Source organism: Microcaecilia unicolor, chromosome 7, assembly GCF_901765095.1.
Source record: "Microcaecilia unicolor chromosome 7, aMicUni1.1, whole genome shotgun sequence".
NCBI lineage: Eukaryota > Metazoa > Chordata > Amphibia > Gymnophiona > Siphonopidae > Microcaecilia > Microcaecilia unicolor.
In genome coordinates, this window is record NC_044037.1 from 15,682,764 (window position 1) to 15,706,221 (window position 23,458).

At 38.5% G+C, this 23,458-nt stretch overlaps 1 protein-coding gene across 3 annotated transcripts in view; it reads right to left on the reverse strand.

The window, feature by feature from the left end:
• The window catches only part of ATRX (ATRX chromatin remodeler), a 453,401-nt gene that overhangs the window by 166,899 nt on the left and 263,044 nt on the right, over positions 1-23,458 (reverse strand). For all 3 annotated transcript variants that reach the window (XM_030208839.1, XM_030208838.1, XM_030208840.1), the window contains exons 19-20: positions 19,452-19,629; positions 11,553-11,690 (exon numbers count right to left, since the gene is read on the reverse strand). In XM_030208839.1, the coding sequence (XP_030064699.1) occupies positions 11,553-11,690; positions 19,452-19,629 (316 nt within the window). The remainder of the gene's footprint in view (positions 1-11,552; positions 11,691-19,451; positions 19,630-23,458) is intronic.

Consider the following 23,458-nt stretch of genomic DNA (forward strand, 5'->3'; position numbering starts at 1 on the left):
CTTCTTATCACTAGAAGCATGGCTATGGAGTCAAGTCATGGAGTTGGAAGCAATTTTGGGTGGAGTCGGAGTTGATAAAAAATGTACCAACTCCAGATTGAAAATAAAAACACAATATATAGTAAATTTATCATTTGATATAGAAACATGATGGCAGAAAAAGGCCATATGACCCATCCAGTCTGCCCATCCTCTGTAACCCCTAATTCTTCCTGTTCCTAAGAGATCCCACATGCTTATCCCATGCCTTTTGAAATTCTGGAACAGTCCTAGACTCCACCACCTCTTCTGTGAAATAGTACTTCCTTAGGTTACCCCTAAGCCTATTCCCTCTTAACTTTGTCATATGCCCCCTCATTCCAGAGCTCTCCTTCATTTGAAAAAGGCTCTCTTCCTGTACATTAATGCCCTTGAGATATTTAAACGTTTCTATCATGTCTCCTCTCTCCCAGCGTATACATGTTGAGGTTCATAAGCCTGTCCCTATAATTTTTGCATTCAAGACCGCTTACTAATTTCGTAGCTGCCCTCTGGACCGACTCCATCCTGTTTATATCTTTCCGTAGGTGCAGTCTCCAGAACTGCGCGCAGTACTCCAAATGGGGCCTCAACAGAGACTTATACAATGACACAATCACCTCCTTTTTCATGCTGGTCATGCCTCTCTTCATGCACCCAAGCATTCTTCTGGATTTGACCGTCGCTTTTTCTACCTGTTTGGAAGCTTTAAGGTCATCAGACACAATCACCCCCAAGTCCCGCTCTTCCTTCGTACACTGAAGCACTTCACCCCCTATACTGTACCGTTCCCTCGGATTTTTGCGACCCAAGTGCATGACCCTGCATTTTTTGGGATTAAACCTTAGTTGCCAAATATCAGTCCAATACTCTAGCTTCGATTGGTCCTTCCTCATGTCATTCACACCCTCCAGGGTGTCCACCCTGTTGCAGAGTTTAGTATCATCCGCAAAGAGACAAACCTTACCAGACAGCCCTTCCGCAATACTGCTCACAAAGACGTTAAAAAGAGCCGGCCCTAGGACCAATCCCTGCGGTACTCCACTGACGACATCCTTTTCTTCAGAGCAAGCTCCATTTACCACTACCCTCTGTCTCCTACCATTCAACCGATTTTTAACCCAATCAGTTGCTTTAGGTCCCATACCGAGGGCACTCAATTTATCAGTCGCCTGTGTGGAACCATATCAAAGGCTTTGCTGAAATCCAAGTATACCATATGTATGTATGTATATGTATATCTATCTATCTATCTATATATATATATATATAAGCAAATTCTAATACAACTATTATTATTTATAAATCTTTATTTCATTATTACATATTATTACAAATTCTTATTATTGTTCATATTTTATAAAAACCCACAACTAACCATTCATTCTTCACTCTTACATACATAACTTATACATCACATTATTCAAGTACTATAATACACATATATGTTTTTTATGCTTTTTTTTTTTTTTTTTTGCAAATTTGCCAATTAAGTCCAACAGTGGTAAACCGTACCAGCTGATATGCACTCGATATAATAGTTCACAAATCCAGTGCTTAAATTTCCACAAACTCAATCACTTTAAAGTTGTCCACAACCTTGTATCATTCCGATATCAACAACTCTCCATTGTGAAAAAATGAGTCCACTGTTACTCCACTTAATAAGCAAAATTGTCCACAAAATAATTTACTCCAAAATCGTATGTCTTCTAAATTCTTCGTAATTTTCACCCTCTTAATTCAGTCACATACTGGCACATAACTACTTGCACTCTCCCTCGTAGTTGAAAGTTTGAAGACTTCATCGGTTAAATATAACGCTGCATTTTCTTTTCTTTTTCACCAAGACCCTACACGTACATGTTTCGCTCCTCAGAGCGTCTTCAGGGGTCACAATCTAAATGAACAACAGTATATAGTTCATTCTCTGTTGTACATTCTCCATATTTCTAAAACAAAAAAACAAAAAAACCATGCTTACCGGCTATCGCAGACTGTTGGGCACTCGAGCAGTCATTCGTTGGATCGTCACTCAAGACGCCCACACATGCGTATAAACCTGTATCAGGATTCAGTATTTATCCATCACCAATTAGAGGCTCAACCATTCTATTTCCTTATTAAGACCGTGGGGCGTAACCGTGTCCCACCTGAAAATTAAACGCTGCTCCCTACGTAACAGCATTAAAGGAATATTACCCCCATTCTTAGGTTTAACTTGACCAAGTACTACAAACCGCAAATCTTGGATATTGTGACCCTTTAATTGCCAATGAGTAACAATAGGAGCCTCCTTACGACCTGTACGTAAACTGCTCAAATGTTGAGCAATTCTTACTTTAATTTTCTGAGTTGTTTGACCAATATACCAAAGCTTACATGGGCATTGGATACCATAAATACAATTTTTTGTGTCACAATCTGAGATTTCTCTCAGTGTATATTTTTTTACCATTAGAGTGAGGGATTTCCACAAATTGAACTTGCATCGCAAATTTACAATAAACACAATGACCACATATCCCATGACCACCAGTGTTCCTATCTTTAACAGCTATCCAATTCTTATTGGGGCTCAAAAACTCACCCAAATTTATACCTCTAGAAAAGGCAAAACGTGGATTATTTTTAAATTCCTCATGGATAGTAAGTAATGGCCAATGTTTTTTAATGATCTGAACAATCTCATTAGATCTTTGAGTATACGGCAGAACACACGTTAATGGGTCTTGGTTTGATTTTTGTTTCCTAGATTGACACCATTCATTATGAAAATTAAAAGCTCTTTTTGTAGCTTTTCTTAAAATTTTTTGAGGATAACCTCGTTCAGCAAACCTTTCTACAATCTGACTAGCTTGAGATTTAAATTCATCACGAGAACTGCATAGTCTACGAATTCGTAATAACTGACTGGCAGGAATGCTATTTTTTAACGCTTGTGGATGATGACTACAGTAATGAAGAATAGTGTTCCTATCTGTGTCTTTGCGAAATGCTTTAGTAGTAAACCTACCCTTATCCACACTAATATTCACATCCAAAAAATTAACGGTATGGCCGCCAATATGATGCATAAATTTAATATGTGCATTAATCGTATTTAGGTATTTCAAAAATTCCTCCAGTGACTCCTCTGAACCGCTCCAAATCAGCAATATATCATCTATATAACGCAACCAGGTCAAAACTCCTTCAAAATAATTAGATGGATATATTAGTTGTTCTTCCACATCATTCATATATAGGCATGCTACCGTGGGAGCTACAGTGGTAAGCATGGTTTTTTTCTTTTAGAAATATGGAGAATGTACAACAGAGAATGAACTATATACTGTTGTTCATTTAGATTGTGACCCCTGAAGACGCTCTGAGGAGCGAAACATGTACGTGTAGGGTCTTGGTGAAAAAGAAAAGAAAATGCAGCGTTATATTTAACCGATGAAGTCTTCAAACTTTCAACTACGAGGGAGAGTGCAAGTAGTTATGTGCCAGTATGTGACTGAATTAAGAGGGTGAAAATTACGAAGAATTTAGAAGACATACGATTTTGGAGTAAATTATTTTGTGGACAATTTTGCTTATTAAGTGGAGTAACAGTGGACTCATTTTTTCACAATGGAGAGTTGTTGATATCGGAATGATACAAGGTTGTGGACAACTTTAAAGTGATTGAGTTTGTGGAAATTTAAGCACTGGATTTGTGAACTATTATATCGAGTGCATATCAGCTGGTACGGTTTACCACTGTTGGACTTAATTGGCAAATTTGCAAAAAAAAAAAAAAGCATAAAAAACATATATGTGTATTATAGTACTTGAATAATGTGATGTATAAGTTATGTATGTAAGAGTGAAGAATGAATGGTTAGTTGTGGGTTTTTATAAAATATGAACAATAATAAGAATTTGTAATAATGAAATAAAGATTTATAAATAATAATAGTTGTATTAGAATTTGCTTGTATGCTTAGTTACAACTATTTGAAGCTATTATACCTTAAATAGATTTTTGTTTATATATATATATATATATATATATATATATATATATATATATATGCACACATATTTTTGTTCTGTATCTAAAGAGGTGGAAGAGATAAGACAGAAGGAGGACAGAGGAGAGAAAGAAAAAGGGAGAGGAAAGAGGAGAAGAGATGTGCAGGAGCACAGTAGTAAGTAACAGAAAAGATGTAAGAACTGGAGAAAGCAGTATGTAAGGGAGGAAGAGTGAGGAGAAAAGCAAAAGGTGAGAGGAGGAGAGAAAAGAATGATATGAATATAAGGATAAAATCAAAAGGAAAAGGGAAACAAAGAAAAATGGGACCTAGAAATGACATCAGCAAAAGAAGAAACAACCAGCAATTTAGATCCAGAACAAAAAATGTAAAGCCTAACATCGGTAGGAGTCAGCTGGAAAAACACTATTACAGGGACATACATACAGACCACAATCAAAAATACCAGATAAGGAAAGTTTAAACAATTATTGTACACACAAAACAATTTTAAATGTTTATAGATGTTTTTAAAAACAAGGATTGAGTCTTAAGCCCTGAAGAAGCCAGAATGTGTGAAACTGTCAGGCACAAAGCTAAGTGCTGAATATACTAATATTGAATTGAATATAATTGTCTCCAATTTTTACTGCACAAATTGTTTGAGTTATGGTCCACTGAATTTGACCAATGTCAATGCAAGACTGTAAAAAATTATTTAAAAAAAAATATATATATATTTTAAAGACTGATGATTGAAAAATTGGCCTGGTTTTGGAAAGCATAAATTAAATGTATGCTTCCTTTAAAGGTCTATGAGGTCTTTTCCTTCCAATTTAAAAACATCTATAAACATTTAAAACATTTAAAATTATTGTTTTGTGTGCACAATAGTTGTGTAACTTTATTTATCTGGTATTTTTTTGATTGTGATTTGACACTTTTTATACCAGTTTATAACTGCTTGGGTATTTTAGCTCAATGACCTCATCTGGATCTAGTCTGAACTCTACAATTTTCATATTTGGCAAGTAAAATCCAGAAATTGTTAAGTAAAATCCAGAAATCGATACACTGACACTGGCATATTTTAGAGGCACAAGAATGGTGGGTGATCGCATATTCTAGGAGGCAAAATCTAAAAGAAAAATTTGTTCCCTCGGCTATACCAGTTCCTTTTCCACTTACTAGAAATATCTCGTAAAAAATAAAGTTTTATTACATCCATATACTAAAACAACATATAGGCTCAAGTATAACTCCAACTGCAGGACTCCAAGTTATTTACATTATTCAATGTCCATGTTCACTCATATGTATGTGGGGAAAACAAAGAATGGTGAAAACAAGCATAACCAAACATCGTAGTTGTAAACAGTAGAAATATTTTCACTGCCCCTATAGAAGATCATCAAAATGAAGTTGGACATTCCATAAATTATCTCCAATTTTTTTCTTTGTTTTAAACGTTTTCAAATTAGGTTGGAATGCTAGAGATATTGGCTCATGATTACATGATGAACAAAATTGATTTTTCAGTTGAATTCTATTGCCCCTCATGGTTTAAATTCAGAGAAAGATTTTAGCCCTTTTTGTGTGTGAACGTATCATTGCATAGGCCATTTTTTAAATATATTTTTTTCCTTTTGTCTTCGTTTACCATGTTTCCCCTTTTTTTCACTGAAACACTTCTAGTGTTATCCCCTTCTTCTCCCTCCCCTCCCCCCTCCTATTTCTTTTTCCTTCTTTCCCTTCCACTCTTTCCCTCTTTTCTTCCTTACTTCCCTTTCTCCTTTCCTCCTTTCATCCCCCCTTTTCCGTTTCCCCTTCCCTCTTTCAACTCCTCCTCACACTTTTTCCTTTTCCTCCCGTTTCTCCTTTTCTTTATTCCTCTCCTACATTCTTCCTCTCTTCTTTTCTACTTCTCCCTTTTTATTACTTCTTAACATCTTTCTTCTTTCCTCCCTATCTATACCTCCACAAATTCCCCCTTACCTAATTTCCTTCCCCTCCCCTATTTCTATGTCAATTCTGGGCAACAATATGTGAATGCACACTTTTTTTTGACACATCATCCAATTTCACATAATGTTCACGTGGGCAAGTATATATAGTACAATCTCGATTATCTGACGTAAATGGGACCAACCCATTGTTGGATAAGTGAAAAGTTAGATAATTACATTACCATAAAGCTATATTTCCCTCAACACCATGAAGTTAAGTTCGGAGTGGATATCAATTCAAAAATATAACAAGCTCACAAAAACTGGGAGCTTATAATTATACTTGGAATCCAGTTTAAAATACAATCATTAAAGCTACATGTCACCTTTACTTCAGTAACTTAAATGCATTTCAGTTGTCACTTTTGTTTCCAATCATTTGGTTATTTATTGCACAATTGATTTATTTAAAATCCACACAATCCCCATTGTCTAGTGCTATTGACCTCTTAATAAACTAACACTTATGGATCATTTATGGTACTTGTTGGAAGTTGTGAGGAATACGAGGGCGAGAGGGAGAATGAAGGCACATGGAGGAACGAGGGAGCTCGAGAGGGAGGGAGACTGGGTAGAGAGAGGAAGGAGTCTTTTCCCCTGGGGGATTGGAGAAAAGGAAAAGACTACAATTCCCAGCAGCCCCCGAGTAGGTCCCATGGTAGAAACAGGGACTTCAATCCCCAACAGCCCCCAGAGGGCTCAGGAGAAGGGCAAGAGAAGGGAGTTGGAAAAAACTGTCCCAGAGAGCCAGGATGAGGGAAGGAGTTCTGAACCTGCCCAATCAAGCAAATGGAGAGCAGCTGAGCAATGGGTGTGAGGAGGAACCTATGGACTTGGCAAGGAAAAGAAAAGGGGGAGGAACTACAGCAAGGGGAGCCGATGGAATTGCTGCTCTGATTAAACTGGAAGGAAAGAAGGTGAAACAGAAGAGGGCTGCTCGGGAGGAGAGCCTGGTAGAAGAAGGGAAAAGGCGGCTATCCCACGAGGGGAGCTGAGAGAACTGGTTTACCACGGAAGGGTCATGCAGGTGGTGGTCAGGGTATAATGCTGGTCTGGTTGGGGAGGGACCCTTGCCACTCTCCCTAGGTTGATTTCTTTTGAAAGGGAGAGAGGAGCAGTGGTGGTTTTGGGCATAACTGCTATACATGAACTGCTGGGAGTTTGAACCCTTTCTGAACTACTGTGTTTGGGGAATTGTTTTGCATAACTGCTCACATGAACTGTTGGGAAGTTTGAACCCTTTTTGATCTACCGTGTTTGGAGAATTACTTTGCATAACTGCTATACATCAACTGCTGGGAGTTTGAACCCTTTCTGAACTGCTGTGTTTGGGGAATTTTTTTGCAAAACTGCTTTATATGAACTGCTGGGGAGGGTTTGAACCCTTTCTGGAGCTACCGTGTTTGGAGAATTACTTTGCATAACTGCTATACATCAACTGCTTGGAGTTTGAACCCTTTCTGAACTGCTGTGTTTGGGGAATTTTTTTGCAAAACTGCTTTATATGAACTGCTGGGGAGGGTTTGAACCCTTTCTGGAGCTACCGTGTTTGGAGAATTACTTTGCATACCTGCTATACATGAACTGCTGGGAGTTTGAGCCCTTTTTTGAGCTACTTCGTTTGAAGAATTGCTTTGCATAACTGCTTTATATGAACTGCTGAGATTTTGGAACCTTTTGGGGGGTTTTTTTGTTTTGAATACTATGCTGCTGAACTGCTATGCTTCTTGAGAAATGCTGTGGTGGAACTACCTTTGGAGGAGCACTTGACACAAAGGGATTACAATAAAGTATAATGATCTGACCTTGTGGATTGCCGTGTGCTCTTTAGCAGTGGATTACAGCATACAGCTCAGCTAAAGGGCCGAGGGACTCAAGAGTCTCCCGGTGCAGGAGACTTTTCCCAAGAGTCTCCCGGTGCAGGAGACTTTTCCAAGAGTCTCCCGGTGGTGGAGACCTTACAAAGTCCATTGGTTTTTCTCTACTGTTTTGGGTTTTGTTAGAATATGGGTAATACAGTGGAGCTCCTCTAGCGTCACTGAAATTGGAAACTATATATAAAAAAAAAAAGCTTGAGAACCAGAGGATCCTGTATACGAAGAGACAGAGATAGGCAAACGGGGATCCTGCAAGAAGAGACAAACCAAAGGAGCATACTTCTCCAAAAGCTGAATCAATAATATCTAACTGCATCACTACTGAAACAAGGCTGAACAAACTTGCGGCTGAAGATAAGAGACAGAATATAAGCTATCTTGAGAACAAAATGTTCTGCAATGGTAAGGTATTTCCCCAACTGCTTCTAACTCGAAAATCATAATTCAAAGCTCAGGAAGGGAACAGTCCCAAAGGGGGGGAGGGGTGGCCACTGCTCCCCTGCTTTATGAAGGTGAATGGGACAGCAAAATTGATTAAAGCCCTTCCTCCAACAGAGAAAAACCACTTTGATGAAGGAACCCCCGATTAAAAATCTCTGCTACATTTTTCCCCTAACATTGAACTGTAAAAGGAATGCTTTGAAATAGAATGGTAAATATCTGAGCTCAGGCTTTAAAAAATAATACAGAAAATAGCGGCAATACCTCCTAGAGGCCAAAGCACTCTTGCTTCAATTACCTTTGTGCTTCAGATTCAGTACAAGGGAACACAAAATTTCCAGCTTACTGGTTTCCACCAGAATGAAATCTTTACGCAGGAACTACTGTGTAGAATAATGCAATAAGAAGCTTGCTGATGCTGTTCTAGAAAAATGCTACAAAAGACATAATTTGAGCCAGCTCTTCGAGTGTTATACATGTGTCTGCTATTGAAAGAATGCTACACCATAGCTAGCAATTGAATTGGCTCAATAAGATTGCCATTTCTGTGCCTCGCCTGTTGGGAAACAACAGAAAGGTTGAAAACTAGATTGAGCTCTTTGAGCCTAACACATATTTGCCTTGGATGCTGATAAATAATATTGCCAAAGAGAGTGATTTAATTCTGCTATTTGTGCTTGTTATTTTCTGTACTTCAGGCACTGTCTGCAGAGGTCAACATAATTGTGTACCTGCCAATTCTTTGCTGGAAGGTTAAAATTCGGCTCACATAGGCAGGACTTCTACTCATGTAAATTCCAAACTGAGCACTGCCATTTGGCACTACTAAGTATTCCCTGAAATTATTTCTACTTTATCAGCTCTTCTTCATATGCTGAAAAAGAGCTCAACTTAACCAATGTCAACTGGTTTAGGAGCTTACATAGCCTGACTAGCCCAGAATCTGCACAATGAACTTTCACCATCTGCTAGAAACAGAGCGATAGTATCTAAGCCTGCACAGTGCCCTTAAGGGGGCGAATCACACAGAACTATTTTCTTTCTCTGTTTCCATCCACTGGTCAACAGACACAACCCACAGGTTGTGGACTGGTCTGGTGAGGAGACTAGGGAAGGATTCAGTTTAAGATCTTGTTCTTCATTCTAGGCATGTGGAGCCTTCATAAGGGTTTTTCTCATTATGTCCATGTTGCTAGAATCTGCTCCCTAAGAAGCTGACATTTGCTAAGGATTAAATCATCTTCATAAATTATTTGAAGACATGACTGTTTGAACACTCTTAAATAAAGCTGGGATTGCTTTAAAAATCATTTTAATGAGTAGCTGATTTCTTGGTTCTGGGATTATTTTTGCTTCTGCTGATACTATTCTTTTATTTATTAATTTTCAATTATTACAAACAAATACTAGTTTGTAAGGCAATACAGAAAAATTATTAGAAGAAAAAAAGGAAAATTCAACAGAATTATCACAAGATTTTTAACTCTTCCTTAGACCACAAAAGTTCCTGGGGGGGGGGGGGGGGGGGGGGGGTGGTGGTAAGAAAAAAAACTAAGGAGATTATTAACTTAGAAGAAAAAAAATTAAAAAAAATTAAAGTCCAAATTGGCATAGTCCTGTTCTTTATACCAGTATCTTTAATTCATCGCTGATTCAGTTGTTCCCGTCAATCGGCTAGATGGTTTTTTGAAGTCCAGGAAAGTCCTTAACTGGTTTGGCTCGAAAAAGACATTTAATTCCTGACATACGGATCAAACATTTGCAGGGATATACCAGTGTAAAAGTTGTACCTATTCCTTTAACTTCTTCTCTTATAGACAAAAATTGTTTCCTTCTTTGCTGCGTCATCTTTGTAACATCCGGGTAAACCCAAATTTTCTGACTGCAGAATAATGCAGAAGAATATTTAAAGTACATCCAGAGGACACTATCAAAGTTCCTCTGGATGATATTTCAATCATAGAATCTTCTAATATTGCGGTTAAATTCTGCATATCAATACCAGCTTGTGATGGCATATTCACCAAATTCACTGATTCTGAGGCGTCTCCATTTTTTTCGAATATTCGGTAAATAATAAACTTTTTTACATGGGGGAATTTCTGTTGGAGACAGTTTCAAAATTTCTTGTAGGTATTTTTTGAGGAAATCCTGAGGGGTCAAAGCTGGTGAAATAGGAAAATTCAACAGTCTAAGTGAAAGTCGTCGATTGTAATTTTCTATTTGCTCTATTTTGCGAGCCATTAACACTTTATCTTTAACTAAAGCATCAACAGTAGTTTTCACTGTATTAACATCTTCTTTTAACTGGGATATTTGGTTAGTAGATTCTTTTCTAACATGAACCAATGATTCTGACATTATTGTCAATTTACTCACAATTGTAGTCATTTCTCTAGTTGACTTAGCCACCTCAGAAGTCAATCTCTGGACCGCTTTCCATATAGCCTCCATAGTCACCTCCTGGGGTGTCTCTTGCTCCAGAATATTCTCCTCTGTCTGACCAGGGGAGATACCGTCAAGCAGGCTCAAACTATCAGACTCTTCGGTCTGAGTTTGGCCCGCTATCTCCACTCTGGCAGCAGCAGGACAAGGAAGTGGATTCAGCTCCAGCGGCAAAAGGGTGGTATCCGGCCCCAAGATTGGCGTCGCTCCTTCGACGTCAGTCAACGTGGGGCTCGCCGATCCGTTTTCCAAGGGTAAGCTTCTCACAAAACGGTCCAAAGTTTTCTGGATTGGGGACGACGTTAGTGCTAACGGCGGTTGCCCCTTAGTCGTCCCTTTCCTTTTTGTATGAGGCATCTCGAAAAATAGAAGAAAAATAAACAAGAAGAATCGCCAGCAAGCAGAGGAATCGTTTGCGAGACCAGCTAGGACGCCATCTTGCCACACACCCCAGCGCAGGCCTGCAGTGATATACTATTCTTGTTTTATGTTGTTGGTTTTGTGTGTGTGTGTGTGTGTATTTTATTTATTAATGATAGTATATGTTTGAAGACTGTATATTACCTACAGCTTTTGGTAATTAGCTTATGTTTTCATTTATAAATCACCTCTAATCAACAAATATAATGAGGAATCTACCCAGTACTCTATGTTTAAGATAGATAACCATTCTTACACTGAAAAAAATATTTGCCTATCCTATTCAGACTTCTTCAAAACAGTTCTATAACATTATATAAAACAATGAAAATGGCAATACTTACATTCTATTAGATTATTTTGTAGTGGTGTTCCTGTTAGGATAATCCTCCTCCGTGATCGTATTGAATTCATAGCCTTGGAAATAGCTGAAGCTTCATTTTTCAGTACGTGTCCCTCATCACAAATTACAAAATCTGGGCCTATAAGAAAATGGTGTTTTTACATGTGCTAACCTTTGGGTATTAAACATCTGTTTTCTGCATTAAACCTATACTTCATTTTGAAAAAATACAAAATTACACAAGATTGTTCTGCAACATTTGAAATTAACCACCACCATAAATATTTTCTGTGCCTCCATGCTCATTCCCTAGAGTGAGAATGATTATAAAGCACTTTGGCCCAATTTAACACAGTGCATCTACTCTCACATTATAAAATTTAATTTTAATTAAAAAAAGGAAAACCAAAGCTGCTGTACAATCATGTGTGAAATGACTGCTTCCAAACTTCTACTGTAAGCAGAGGAACGTCAGAATATACTACTGGAAATGCGTGACTTCTAGCCAAAAAAAAAAAATAATAGACCATGCTTTTTATTACATTGTACAATGGTGTCAGATTTCAGCACATGAATATGCAGAGTTTGGTTGCTAATTCTGTATTATTCTTCGTGAAACGGATAACTCCTTATGTATTAACTGCATTTGTTTTAGATATGTTATATTCATTTTTCAACAGTTGTTTACACTGCCATCTACAGATTACCACAGACATTTCAAAGAAAAGAACATATAATCCTAATAAATAAACTATATTTTACACTACTATAGGCACTTGGAAGACAGACAGCTGCATTTGCAACTAGTTTATTTGCTGCAAAAACTGTGCAATTGTTTATGCTCTCAGAATGAACATATTCAATTGGAAGACAATGTAGTTATGGTACTCCTGCCTTACAACAAACCAGTGAGCAAACCAGCAGATGTCCATCAAGTTTCTTATATAAAATCGACTACAGCAATGTACATTTACTTTGGTGGTTATTGCTTACCATGTAAAACAAGATTTCACTGATCTTTTATTAAAAAATAAATAAAAATCCAAAGCGTTTTATGATATCATTGTAACCCTTATATATTAAAATAAATTCAAAAGTTCACAGTAGGGGGTAATTGTATAATAGTGTGATTATATATAGGCGCCCAGAGGGTACCTGATAGATCCATATTCTATAAAGGATAGTAAGCGCCTACTTTCCTTGCTAGAACACTAGAGTCAATGGGTATATATGTGTGCATGCACTTAGACACAAGAACTTGCACCACTCACACAGCTGGCTATGTGTGTACAATTAAAGCCTGGTGATGCCTGCATAACATATAGTATTCTATAAGTCACTCGTATAAATGTGCACATACACATGTAAAATATGCACTATTGCAGATATTCACTTAACAAGAATAGCGCATAGATGCATATCTCACACATACGCACGTATATGCTAGTATTATAAACATTTATGCACGTAACTGGCATGCAAATGCAGCTTCTATTTTATCGAATTATCCAGTGTGTGTCAACACACAACCAAATCAGATAACTTGTAGCATTCATCCACAGGTGATAAAAGATACAACATTTCTGAAAAAACTGGAACCACTTTTAGAAGAACCAACCAGAAATTGATATTACAAAACAACTTGATAGCACCGCTCAATATTTTGATGCTCCCATTTCTGTATGTCTCTTTGAGGAACTATAACTTTCCATGAAAAAATAGGTTTTCACTTCTTTTAAAATTTTATTTCATCTATGCAAACAAAACTTACCTGAAGTACTCTTCTTAGTAGGAATGAACACATCAAAACGTTTTCAGAATATGTAAAACATGGCAGTTAAATTGTTATATAGCACTTGTCATGATGATTGCATCTCTCTGCTTTTGGTTTATCATCACTAGGTCCCCATAACCTATCTACTCAAATTTAAGATAGCACTTTTACTGCACAACAGCCTTATGTTCTGGAATATCAATTTATCTCTGGTCAACAGCTGAAGTCATCACAAAATAACTTATCCCTCTTACCTACACCATTACTTGACTTAAAAGAAAACAAATAAACCAACCAACCTTATTTAGCCCCAACCTTTCCTGATCAAATTCTAAAGGGGGCAGGAGGGGTGGCTAAGTCCCTTTTGCTGCTACTCAATTGCCCCTTACTTGGCATATGTATCTTAACTGTGGTGCTGCTTTACCTGTTTTGAAACATGAGGCTTTATTAATTGTTTTATTCTTTAAGCTTACTTCACATTTACATATTTTTGTTTTCGTTTGGTTGTTAACCACTTTAATGTTAGAACTAAAGGCAGGATTTCAAACTGAATAACAAATGACCGTGTATCAGTGGCCTAGGATTTATCATCTGGCATCTTTTTTTAAATGTTTTTTATTTAACATATATGTTATGTTATATTCCGCCTATACCTATACAGTTCAAGCACGGATTACAAAAGTCAGATAGGCTTGACCAGTTGTCTAGGAGCTACAGTCAGCAGAAACAGAGAGAGTGTATCAAGTAAGTGGTTATTATAAGTTATCAAGCTTTAGATTATCCATTTGTTAGACATGTCTTTTTGAATAGGAAAGCCTTCACATGCTTTCTGAAGTAAAGATACCAAGTAGAAGATTATATTGGGAGTTGATTCCAAAAGTTGGCTAGCTGGTACTGAATAGACAGAGTGAGATGTTTAACTGATTTTAAGTTCTTTAACACTGGAAGTTTAAGTTGAAACAGGTTATGAGTATCATGTCTAGAAGAGGGGCCAAATAACATATTAAATTTAGTATATAGTTTGGAATTTCCCCATTGAGAATTTTAAATGTAGTAATGCCAAACTTGAACTATATTTGCTCAGAAACAGGAAGCCAGTGGAGCCTGGAATAGTGCGGTTGAAGTAGTTCAAATTGGGATAGTCCAAAGATCAATCTAACAGCAGAGTTTTGTACTAACCGTAAACAATGGATCAATGATTTTGAACAAACTGCTATTTGGTTACAGTAGTCCAATCTAGGAAGAATCATGGATTGGACCAGGCGTCAAAGCCTGAAAACTAAAATATTTCTCATTATTAGGAAAGAATGCTTGGTAATCAATTGGGTATGAAATTGCATAGTTAATAGGTGACCTACTTCAACACCAAGAATTTTTGAGTGAAGATCCCTCCAAAACTAGGGACTCAACGTACCTTGAATCTGACTTGGGGTCCCAACCATAAGAACTTAATCTTACTCTTGTTTAGTTTAAGCCTGTGAAATGTGACCCAATTGTCTAATAAAGAGACAGTTCTGATAAAGGATAGCATTTTGGACCAAAGTTGAGAGACAGGTCAGATTACTGTAATGTCATTCGTGTAAATAAAGTGTTTCATCTTAGCTTGGTCAAGAATAACACCTAAGAACTTCATAAGTATGTTGAAAAGTGAAGGAGAAAGAGGGGAGCCCTGGGGGACACCACTTAAAGGACTCCATCTTTCGGTAAAAGACCCATCTTTCCTGGCAGTGTAACAGCAGATTGTCAAAAAAACACTGAACCAAGATAGGACCGAACCCTAAATACCAAAATGATTCAGGATGTGAGTCATCAGTTCAAAATCCACCAAATCAAAAACGTTACTTAGATCAAATTGAACGACATTTGCACATTGTCCTTTGCAAAGTAATTCCTTAGCATATGCTATCAAGGTTGACGCAACAGTTTCGGTACTGTAGCTTTTCCTAAAATCTGACTGAGAGGAGTGCAGAATGTCAAATTTTTGGAGATAAGTCTAATTGCTCAGTCACATAACCCTTTATGATCTTAAATAGAGGAGTGGATGAAATAGGACGGTAGTTACTCACACCAGATGAACTCAGTTTGGATTTTTTAACATAGGGGTAAGAACAACGTTGGGAAATTTCCCAGAAATTAAGTGAAAATTGATCCATTGGGTAATAACTATAATTAAAGTTGAGGAAGCTGACTTGATTAAATATGGAGAGCATGCATCCATGAAGCAAGAGGATTTAGTGTACGTAGTAAGCAAACATTTAGTATCTGAAAATTGTACCTCATCAAGTTGCTGCCAGATTCTATCTACAGGGATCAAGGTGGAGGGGTAGAACGGCAAAGTACAGTAAAATGTGGGTATTTTGAGTTGGTTTCTAATTGTTTCAATCTTAGCTTGAAAATATAGTGCTAAATCAGAAGAGAATGGGGAAATAGAGTTTGAAGTATTAACTAATTGATTCACGTCTGACAACTGGTCTAGTGAAGAAAATAATTTCCTAGTATCTGGTTTGTCCATTCCAACTATTTTAGAGTAATAATCTATCCTTTTCTTAGTAAAGATTTATATTCATGGATCTTAGATTGTCAGGTACTTTTATTTTCTGGAGTGGGAGAATGTCTTCACAAACGTTCTAATCTGCAGGATTGTTTCAGTAGCATAAGTTCTTGGTCGAACCATTTCTCTGGGTTTCTATGGACTTTGTCTGATTTTAACTAGAGCCAGGTTATCAAGAGTTTCACTGCATATGGAATTCTAGGTCGCGAAGAAATGATCATCAGTGAGAGAATGAAAGAGGCTATTTATTAAGTTCCAAAATTCCCTTGGTTAACCTTTTCTCTATAAGAGGAGGAGTACTGAGTGCGAAATTTTGTCTTGGGTACTTCTCTCCAGGATACAGTTCAGCAACACTTAAGACGTCCAATATTTACAATACTGTAACTTCCCCTTATCCCACTGTCCCTCCCCTCTCCCTTCCCATTAAATCTCTTCAGAGAGCCAGCAATACAAAAAAAATATAAACATTCCATGACTCTACAACACATTCTTCCATTTCAAACACTCCATAACAGGATAATCATCATATGCAATGTATGCATTGTTACTAGTATTCGTCCACCCTCCTTGTCGTCATCTGGCATCTTTATACGTTTTTGATTTTCTATTTTTCAGATAGAATTTCTTCATTTTCAGTTGATTCACTGTGTTCAATCAAGACTGTTCACAAAAGCTATGATTTCCCTTACTGTGAAATCACCCTCAAGTTATTCTTTATTACCAACCATACAGTCTGGTGCACTATCTACTGGAATAAGAGATTTCCTTTAAGTATGCCTTTCAACTGCACAGCAAATGTGTCTTCTGCCCAAGAATCTCCTGCAGAAGAAAGACAGGGAGAGAAGCAGCTGTGATCCTTGGGGGAAGGGCAGTTACAATGCAACTTCAAGAAGCAGATAGCTTGTACCTAGAGGGAACAGAGTGCCGAAGAATCCTGGGAGTTGCAAATGCAGCTGCTGCCAGGATTGAGCGAGAAGCTGCTTGAGGGAAGGGTAGTGGCAGTACAACCTCAGGGAGCAGACAGCTTGCACCTGGAGGGAGCAGAGCGATTGGGAATCTTGGGGGTTGGTGTGCACAGCCTGTCCTCCAATCCAGGTGCAGGAAGGCTATGCCAATCAGTCAGGCTAGGGTGGGGCCCTGGAAGCCCTGTCTCACTTATTTTTTTAAAAACCTTCTTTTCAGAAAGAGAGCAGGAGGCGGAATGGACAGCTAATATAGGCTTTTTCCTGCCTCCAAAGAGGCCACAAGACCACTAGATAGGCCTGGGAGGGTGGTGGGGTACTCAGCTAGCCTGCTTGCCTTTGCTGTAGGCTGGGGGAGTGCCCGCCGAGGCTGGGGGAGGGGGGGTGGCAGGGAGGCCAGCTATCCACAGCCTTGAGTGTAGTTTCTGCACAGACATGCAGAATTCTGTGCAAATTCTGCACTCCGCAGTCGTGCAGGATTCCGGCAGGAGTATAATCTGAGCTGGTTTTATAATGGGTGAATAGAGATCCCAAACCCACCAACTACTATGTCAAAAAGAAGCAGATCATCCTGGGTGGGGGAAGCAAGAGCAAACACACTAACCCCTCTTCCTGTTCCAACACAGGAAGCTGCATTTCTGTTCCTAGCTAGGGTTCTCTGCTCACCTACAGGTTCTCCTCTGAATGTGGCATGTCTCCTAACAAACTGCTGCTGCTTCTCTGATCCTGAATATACTACTAAAGGAGCACGCAGGGCAAAACATTCGCTGGGACTCAAAGATGTTTCAGTCTTTAAGTGGGCAGCCACTTCAATCAAACTTCCAACGGACACTGGCAAGCTCACAGCAAGATAAGAAAGCAACTCCAGAATCATCATTTGTTGGTAAGGGAAACCAATCTGTGGCTTAAAAGCGAAATCACACACCTTCCCCCTTATGTGTCCCCATATTTCTCCTCCAGTAGGGAGCCGCAACCATGGAGCAACTCTTCCCATGCCATCTCTCAAGATTCCATCTTGTTTCTTCCAAAAACTATCAAATTTAAACATTCCACAGCTGTATCTGCAAACAGCTTGAAAATTCAACTGTGGTACACTTTAAACAGGGCACAGAGGGGTATAACTAGCACAGAGCAGCAGCTACAACTCTGGCCACCACGTTTCACAGACTGGATGGATCTTGCAAGTCTATCTGTTGTCATTTTTTATATTTCTATGTTACAAAAATAAAATACTAATTGGATGCAGATAGCATGCCTTCCCCAACCCTTAGGGAAGTTTCAGACTGAGGGGCCATTTTACTAAAGAATGCCAAAAAATGGCCTGCACTGGTGTAGATACGTATATTTATTTTTATTTATTGCACTTGTATCCCACATTTTCCCACCTATTTGCAGGCTCAATGTGGCTTACAGTTATGGCATCACCATTTCAGGATACAAAAGTTACACTTGGTGTTACAAAGATATTGAGGCTAACAAGTTGATCTAATCAGCAATTATGGAGATAAGACAATCAGAATATGAGAGGATGTATTGTATATTGTATGCGCACAGGCCCATTTTTCAGCGCGCCTGAAAAAAGGGTCTTTTTTGGGCCAAAAATGGACGTGTGGCAAAATAAAAATCAGCGCACATCCATTTTGGGCCTGAGAACTTACCACCACCCACTGACTTAGTGGTAAGGTCTCGGGCGGTAATCATCAGCAAGCATACACTGCCGATTACCGCCCGGTTAGTGCCACGAGATAGAAAATAAAAATTTGTTTCTGCCATGCGTTAAAATTAGAATTACCGCCTGGGGCACACGGTAGCCAGGCGGTAGTTCTAATTTGACGTGCATTGTACGCGTATAGACACCTACGCGCCTTAGTAAAAGGGCCCCTAAATTTCTCTTGCCCCTTGACCAGTAAAGGTCTCAGTGGCAAGTTTATTCCTTCTCTTCCTGAAGCTTTTACTCATCACTTCTATGGTATACCTGAATCAATCAACTGATTGAAAAATGAAACTTTTACAAGCCAGGAAGTCCTCACAAATAGATCAAGTTTTAGAACATTAACATTTTCCCCAAATATATACTTAGGAATGCAGGTCCACACCATAAGCAGGACAAAATAATCCAGACAAACTAAGAGACAAATGCTGGAATTAACATTTCAATAATCTTGGTGCAAACAGGATTAATGACAAATTGTGGATACAATATAATCATAGTTCTTAAATACATTTCATTATTTTGGTTTAAAACTTCTTAGAAGAAAATTTTCATAGCTAAGTATCACAAAACTTGAGCTCGTGACAACGTTTTCCAAAACAAGTTGTTTGCAGTGTGCCCCAGGTCTTAATGTTGTCTCCTACTCCAGTTATTTGAAGCCTATTGAAGAATTGCTTTCCACACTGTGTTTTCACTATTTATGTTGATATTCAGCTCTACTCTGCTCTACCACTAGACCTTCAAGACATGTTTGGAAAACTGAACTGCTGTTTAGGAAAAATAAAAGACTAGATATAAAACTAAATAGAGTCTGAAAGTGTCTCTCTCTGAATAATAAGTGGAACCTATCTGCTTTGGCGAAAAAGGGCACTTAATCTCTTCATTATCAATGCAAGTCTTACCTGGATCAACTAGAGTTTTGTAGTATATATCTTTTAGCTTTTTGCTCTTCACATTTTTGCCTTGTGTAAGATTACGGTACATCTCATAACCTATGATCAAAATCCCTCCATCTTCCTGCCAGTTTTGCATCATACAGCCCCTCTCCTGAGGACGTTTCACTGTAGCAAGCTCAGTGACCTAAAGATCAAAACACTGTTAAACCATTTCAAAATGATTCCAAGCAGGTATATAATTATCTGCATAAACATATATTAAAGTTATACAGCCAAAAGCTACAACAGAATGCAATACAAGCCAATTTAATTAAAGGAAAGCATTGCCAAATGTAGAAACTAATGTAGCTAAGAAGGGAGTCTAGAGATAGTGGCCCAAGAACTGAAAAGGCTCTTTTAGTCTGGCAGGAGAGATGGTTGGCAGTTTATCTGTAGAATGTGTTGGGCTCTATCATATCATATATCATGTCATAAAGCCCACCAAATACTTGTGACCAAAACAATACCATCACCAACATGGAATTCTAGGCCAGCCTGTTGGCTCAGCAGCAAGTATTGTACTTCCTTAAAAACATCTTAAAAAAAAATTTTTTTTAAGAGGTCTAGCCAGCTTTTTTGTTGTACTATCAAGTGCTGTGTACTTCCTTGAGAAACGCCCCGTGTTCAATTCCCAGACTGGGTCTCCCACGCCCAAATTAGTCAAGGGTTGATGATGTAGATGCAGTGGTCACAGACCAAGAAGAAAGTTCTGGACATCAACGAGGGCAACACCTGAGGGCCCTATTTAGAGCCTATGGACACAGTGGGTTCAGGAACAACCCCTGGTGCACAGCTCCCAGACATAGGACCTTCGTGCAATGATTAAACTAGAAACAATGGGAGACTGGTTGAGTGGGTTTATAAACAGGTTCTGATTGCCAGCCATGGCACCATGATCCCAACATTGGGTCCAAATAAGCTGGAAGTGGAAAAAGGATAAGAACTGATTTTTCACACACAAAAAAAGGCTAATGTAAATTAGGGATGGCAGCAAATTTTTCATTTCATATCATTTTGAGATATATTAATTTCAATTGTTTATGTTGCCCTTTCTTTTTAATCAAAGGAGCAACATTGTTGAGTGTGTGCTCTTTCAAAAGTGTGCGCTTCTTGGGAAATATGCACACTTTTCCCAAGACTGCGTGCACAGTGGGGAGCACTATTGGAAAGAGTGTGCACCCTTTCTAAAAATGTGTGTACACTTTTGAAAGAGTGAACACTTATCAGCTTTTTCCTGCTCATTTTTTAGTTTTAATGAGATACGTTGTTGACATTTCTCATATCACTGCAAATGACAGCCCATCCCAAATTTATATACGTATTTAATAGAATTTTGTTTATATATAGCTGTGGCACTGGGAAATGAACACAAACCAATACTATGAATGCAAACATGACACCATCATCAGGGACTGACTTGCCCTCCCCTAATATATATCTTTTTTATTTATTTAAAACAAATTTAAGGTCACAATTTACAAAGTTAAACTTAAATGGAGTCACAGTCCCAATGAAAAATCATTAAATTTCTACGGGAAGAGACTCAAATAATGACCACTGCATTTATTAAGAAGAAAGTGTTACAGATATGAAGGAGAAAGCAAAGCTGCTTACCTATAATTACTGTGTATGGGTTTTCATAAAATGCCTAGGGATTAGGCAGTGTATAAATTTTAAAATAAAATAAATACCCAAGATTGGACATTTTGCTTTTTACAATGTGGAATAAATAATTATTTTGTGACTGTTAACAGTATCATTGATAGTATTAGGGAATTTTTATTTATTTATTTATTGATATATTTCAACATTTCACTACAGTGAGTATGCAATCGGCATTACAATCAGGAAATCCATAATAAAATAAGGAAAAAAAAAATCTTTAAGGCCTATTCGTCCACAATTTAAGGAAAATTAGATTCCAAGAATTCAGAAACATAGATAAAGTATTTAAGAAAATAATCTAACGGTTGCTACCTCGGGTTAACGACCCTGGCCTGCTATTTATGGAAGGCATACAACATTCATATCTACTCTAGCGTCAAGAAATTCTTTTAACTGTTTTGGGTCTACAAATTGAAACTGTTTACCCTCAAGCAGTAAATTACATGTACAAGGAAATCGTAATACAAAATTTATTCCCAATGCCAACGCTCTAGGACGCTGCTCCAAAAAGGCCCTGCGCCTAGTTTGTGTAGGCTTTGAGAGATCTGGAAAAATACGGATCTTTGAGCCCATGAACAGATTTTCTAAATGTCTTAAGGAAAGTCTTAGTATAGCATTACGATCAGGCTCCAGGACAAAAGTGACCAGCATAGTTGACCTCTGGGTAATAATTTCCAGTGAACTCTCGATGAATGAAGTCAGATTCATTCCGTCTCCCACTACTGGGGGGTTTCCATCGCCCCCCTTTGGGTTCCAGATGTAATAGGCCCGTGTTATGGGGGGTAACGAGTCCTTATCCATTCCAAGAATATCCACCATATATTTTTTTACCATTTCAACAGGTGGAATTAGAGGAGATTTAGGGAAGTTAAGAAACCTAAGGTTAAGTCTCCTAGCCTGATTCTCCAAATACTCCATTCGTTTATGCAGAAAATTATTATCCTTAACCAATGCAGTTTCTAAAGTTCCCATTTCTTGCAACTTAGTATTCACATTTTCCAGTTTCGAGGATTGCTGTGCAGTCACTTGCGCTTGGAGTAGCGCAGCTTCAGAAAGAGTTTTTATATTGTCAGTATTTTCTTTTAATGTAGTTTGCATAGAGGTTTGAATGTTATAAACCATGTCCCATAGTGACTCTAATGTCACAATTGCTGGTCTAACCACGCCACTAGCACCAGGGAGGGATTGAGTTTGAGCCTCAACATGAGATAATCTAGAAACAATGTCTTGAGGTAATACCTGTAGAGCTGATTGAATTAATGCCTCTCTTGGTTGGAGTCCATTCTCTGTCGCTGCAGACCTTCCCTCGAGCAGATCAGGTTGAACCCCATCGGTATCCGTCACTGCTTGGGCTGTTAGCAACTCCCTCCCAGGCTGAGGCGGAGCAATGCGCTCCACAGGGCTCAGGGAAGCCCCGTTAGCGCTCTCAATCGACGCCGACACATCGAGAGTTGCAGAAGGGGTCGAGGTTCCCCGAGGACCCGGTTGTTGCTTCGGGAATCGCAGGGTCGTCTGCCGCCACGCCGAAGATGTTTCAGGAACCGAGGGATGTTCCTTAACTTTCCCCCTCCGTTTCCCCATCGAGAGAGACGAGGCTACAACGGTAGCGAAGAGGCTGAACAACGGAGCTACTTCGAGAGCCAACTCAGGTGCGTCCGATCAGAGTGCCATCTTGGAACCAGATCCTTCAGTATTAGGGAATTTTATAATTGCTGCTATAAAAATGTTTGAATCTAAGTCATCTTTAACTTCATGAGAAGATAAAATACATGTAGCGGTAATGGTGGGAGATTACCATAAATCAGATAGATTAAGAGTGCTATATTTCAATGAATGATTGGTAACACAAAGTTAAGCTAATACATGGAACCTGTGCCTAAGAATAAACCACATTCTTAATCAGATGAGCATTGTCCCCAGGAATAGATTATGAGCACTAGATGCAAATAACAGGGATGAAGGGTTTTGATATTAAGAAAAGTTCTTGTAGGAGATTAGGTTAAACAAATTTTTTTTATCGGGAGTGGCCTAGTGGTTAGGGTGGTGGACTTTGGTCCTGAGGAACTGAGTTCGATTCCTGGCACAGGCAGCTCCTTGTGACTCTGGGCAAGTCACTTAACCCTCCATTGCCTGCCGCATTGAGCCTGCCATGAGTGGGAAAGCGCGGAATACAAATGTAATAAAAATAAAATAAATAAATAAATCTCACCAATGATGGTTTGTTAGACACCTTGTTGACTACTGTAGTGTCTATTTTTAGGATTTATTAACCACCTTTACGATGAGATTCACTATACAACAGATACAGC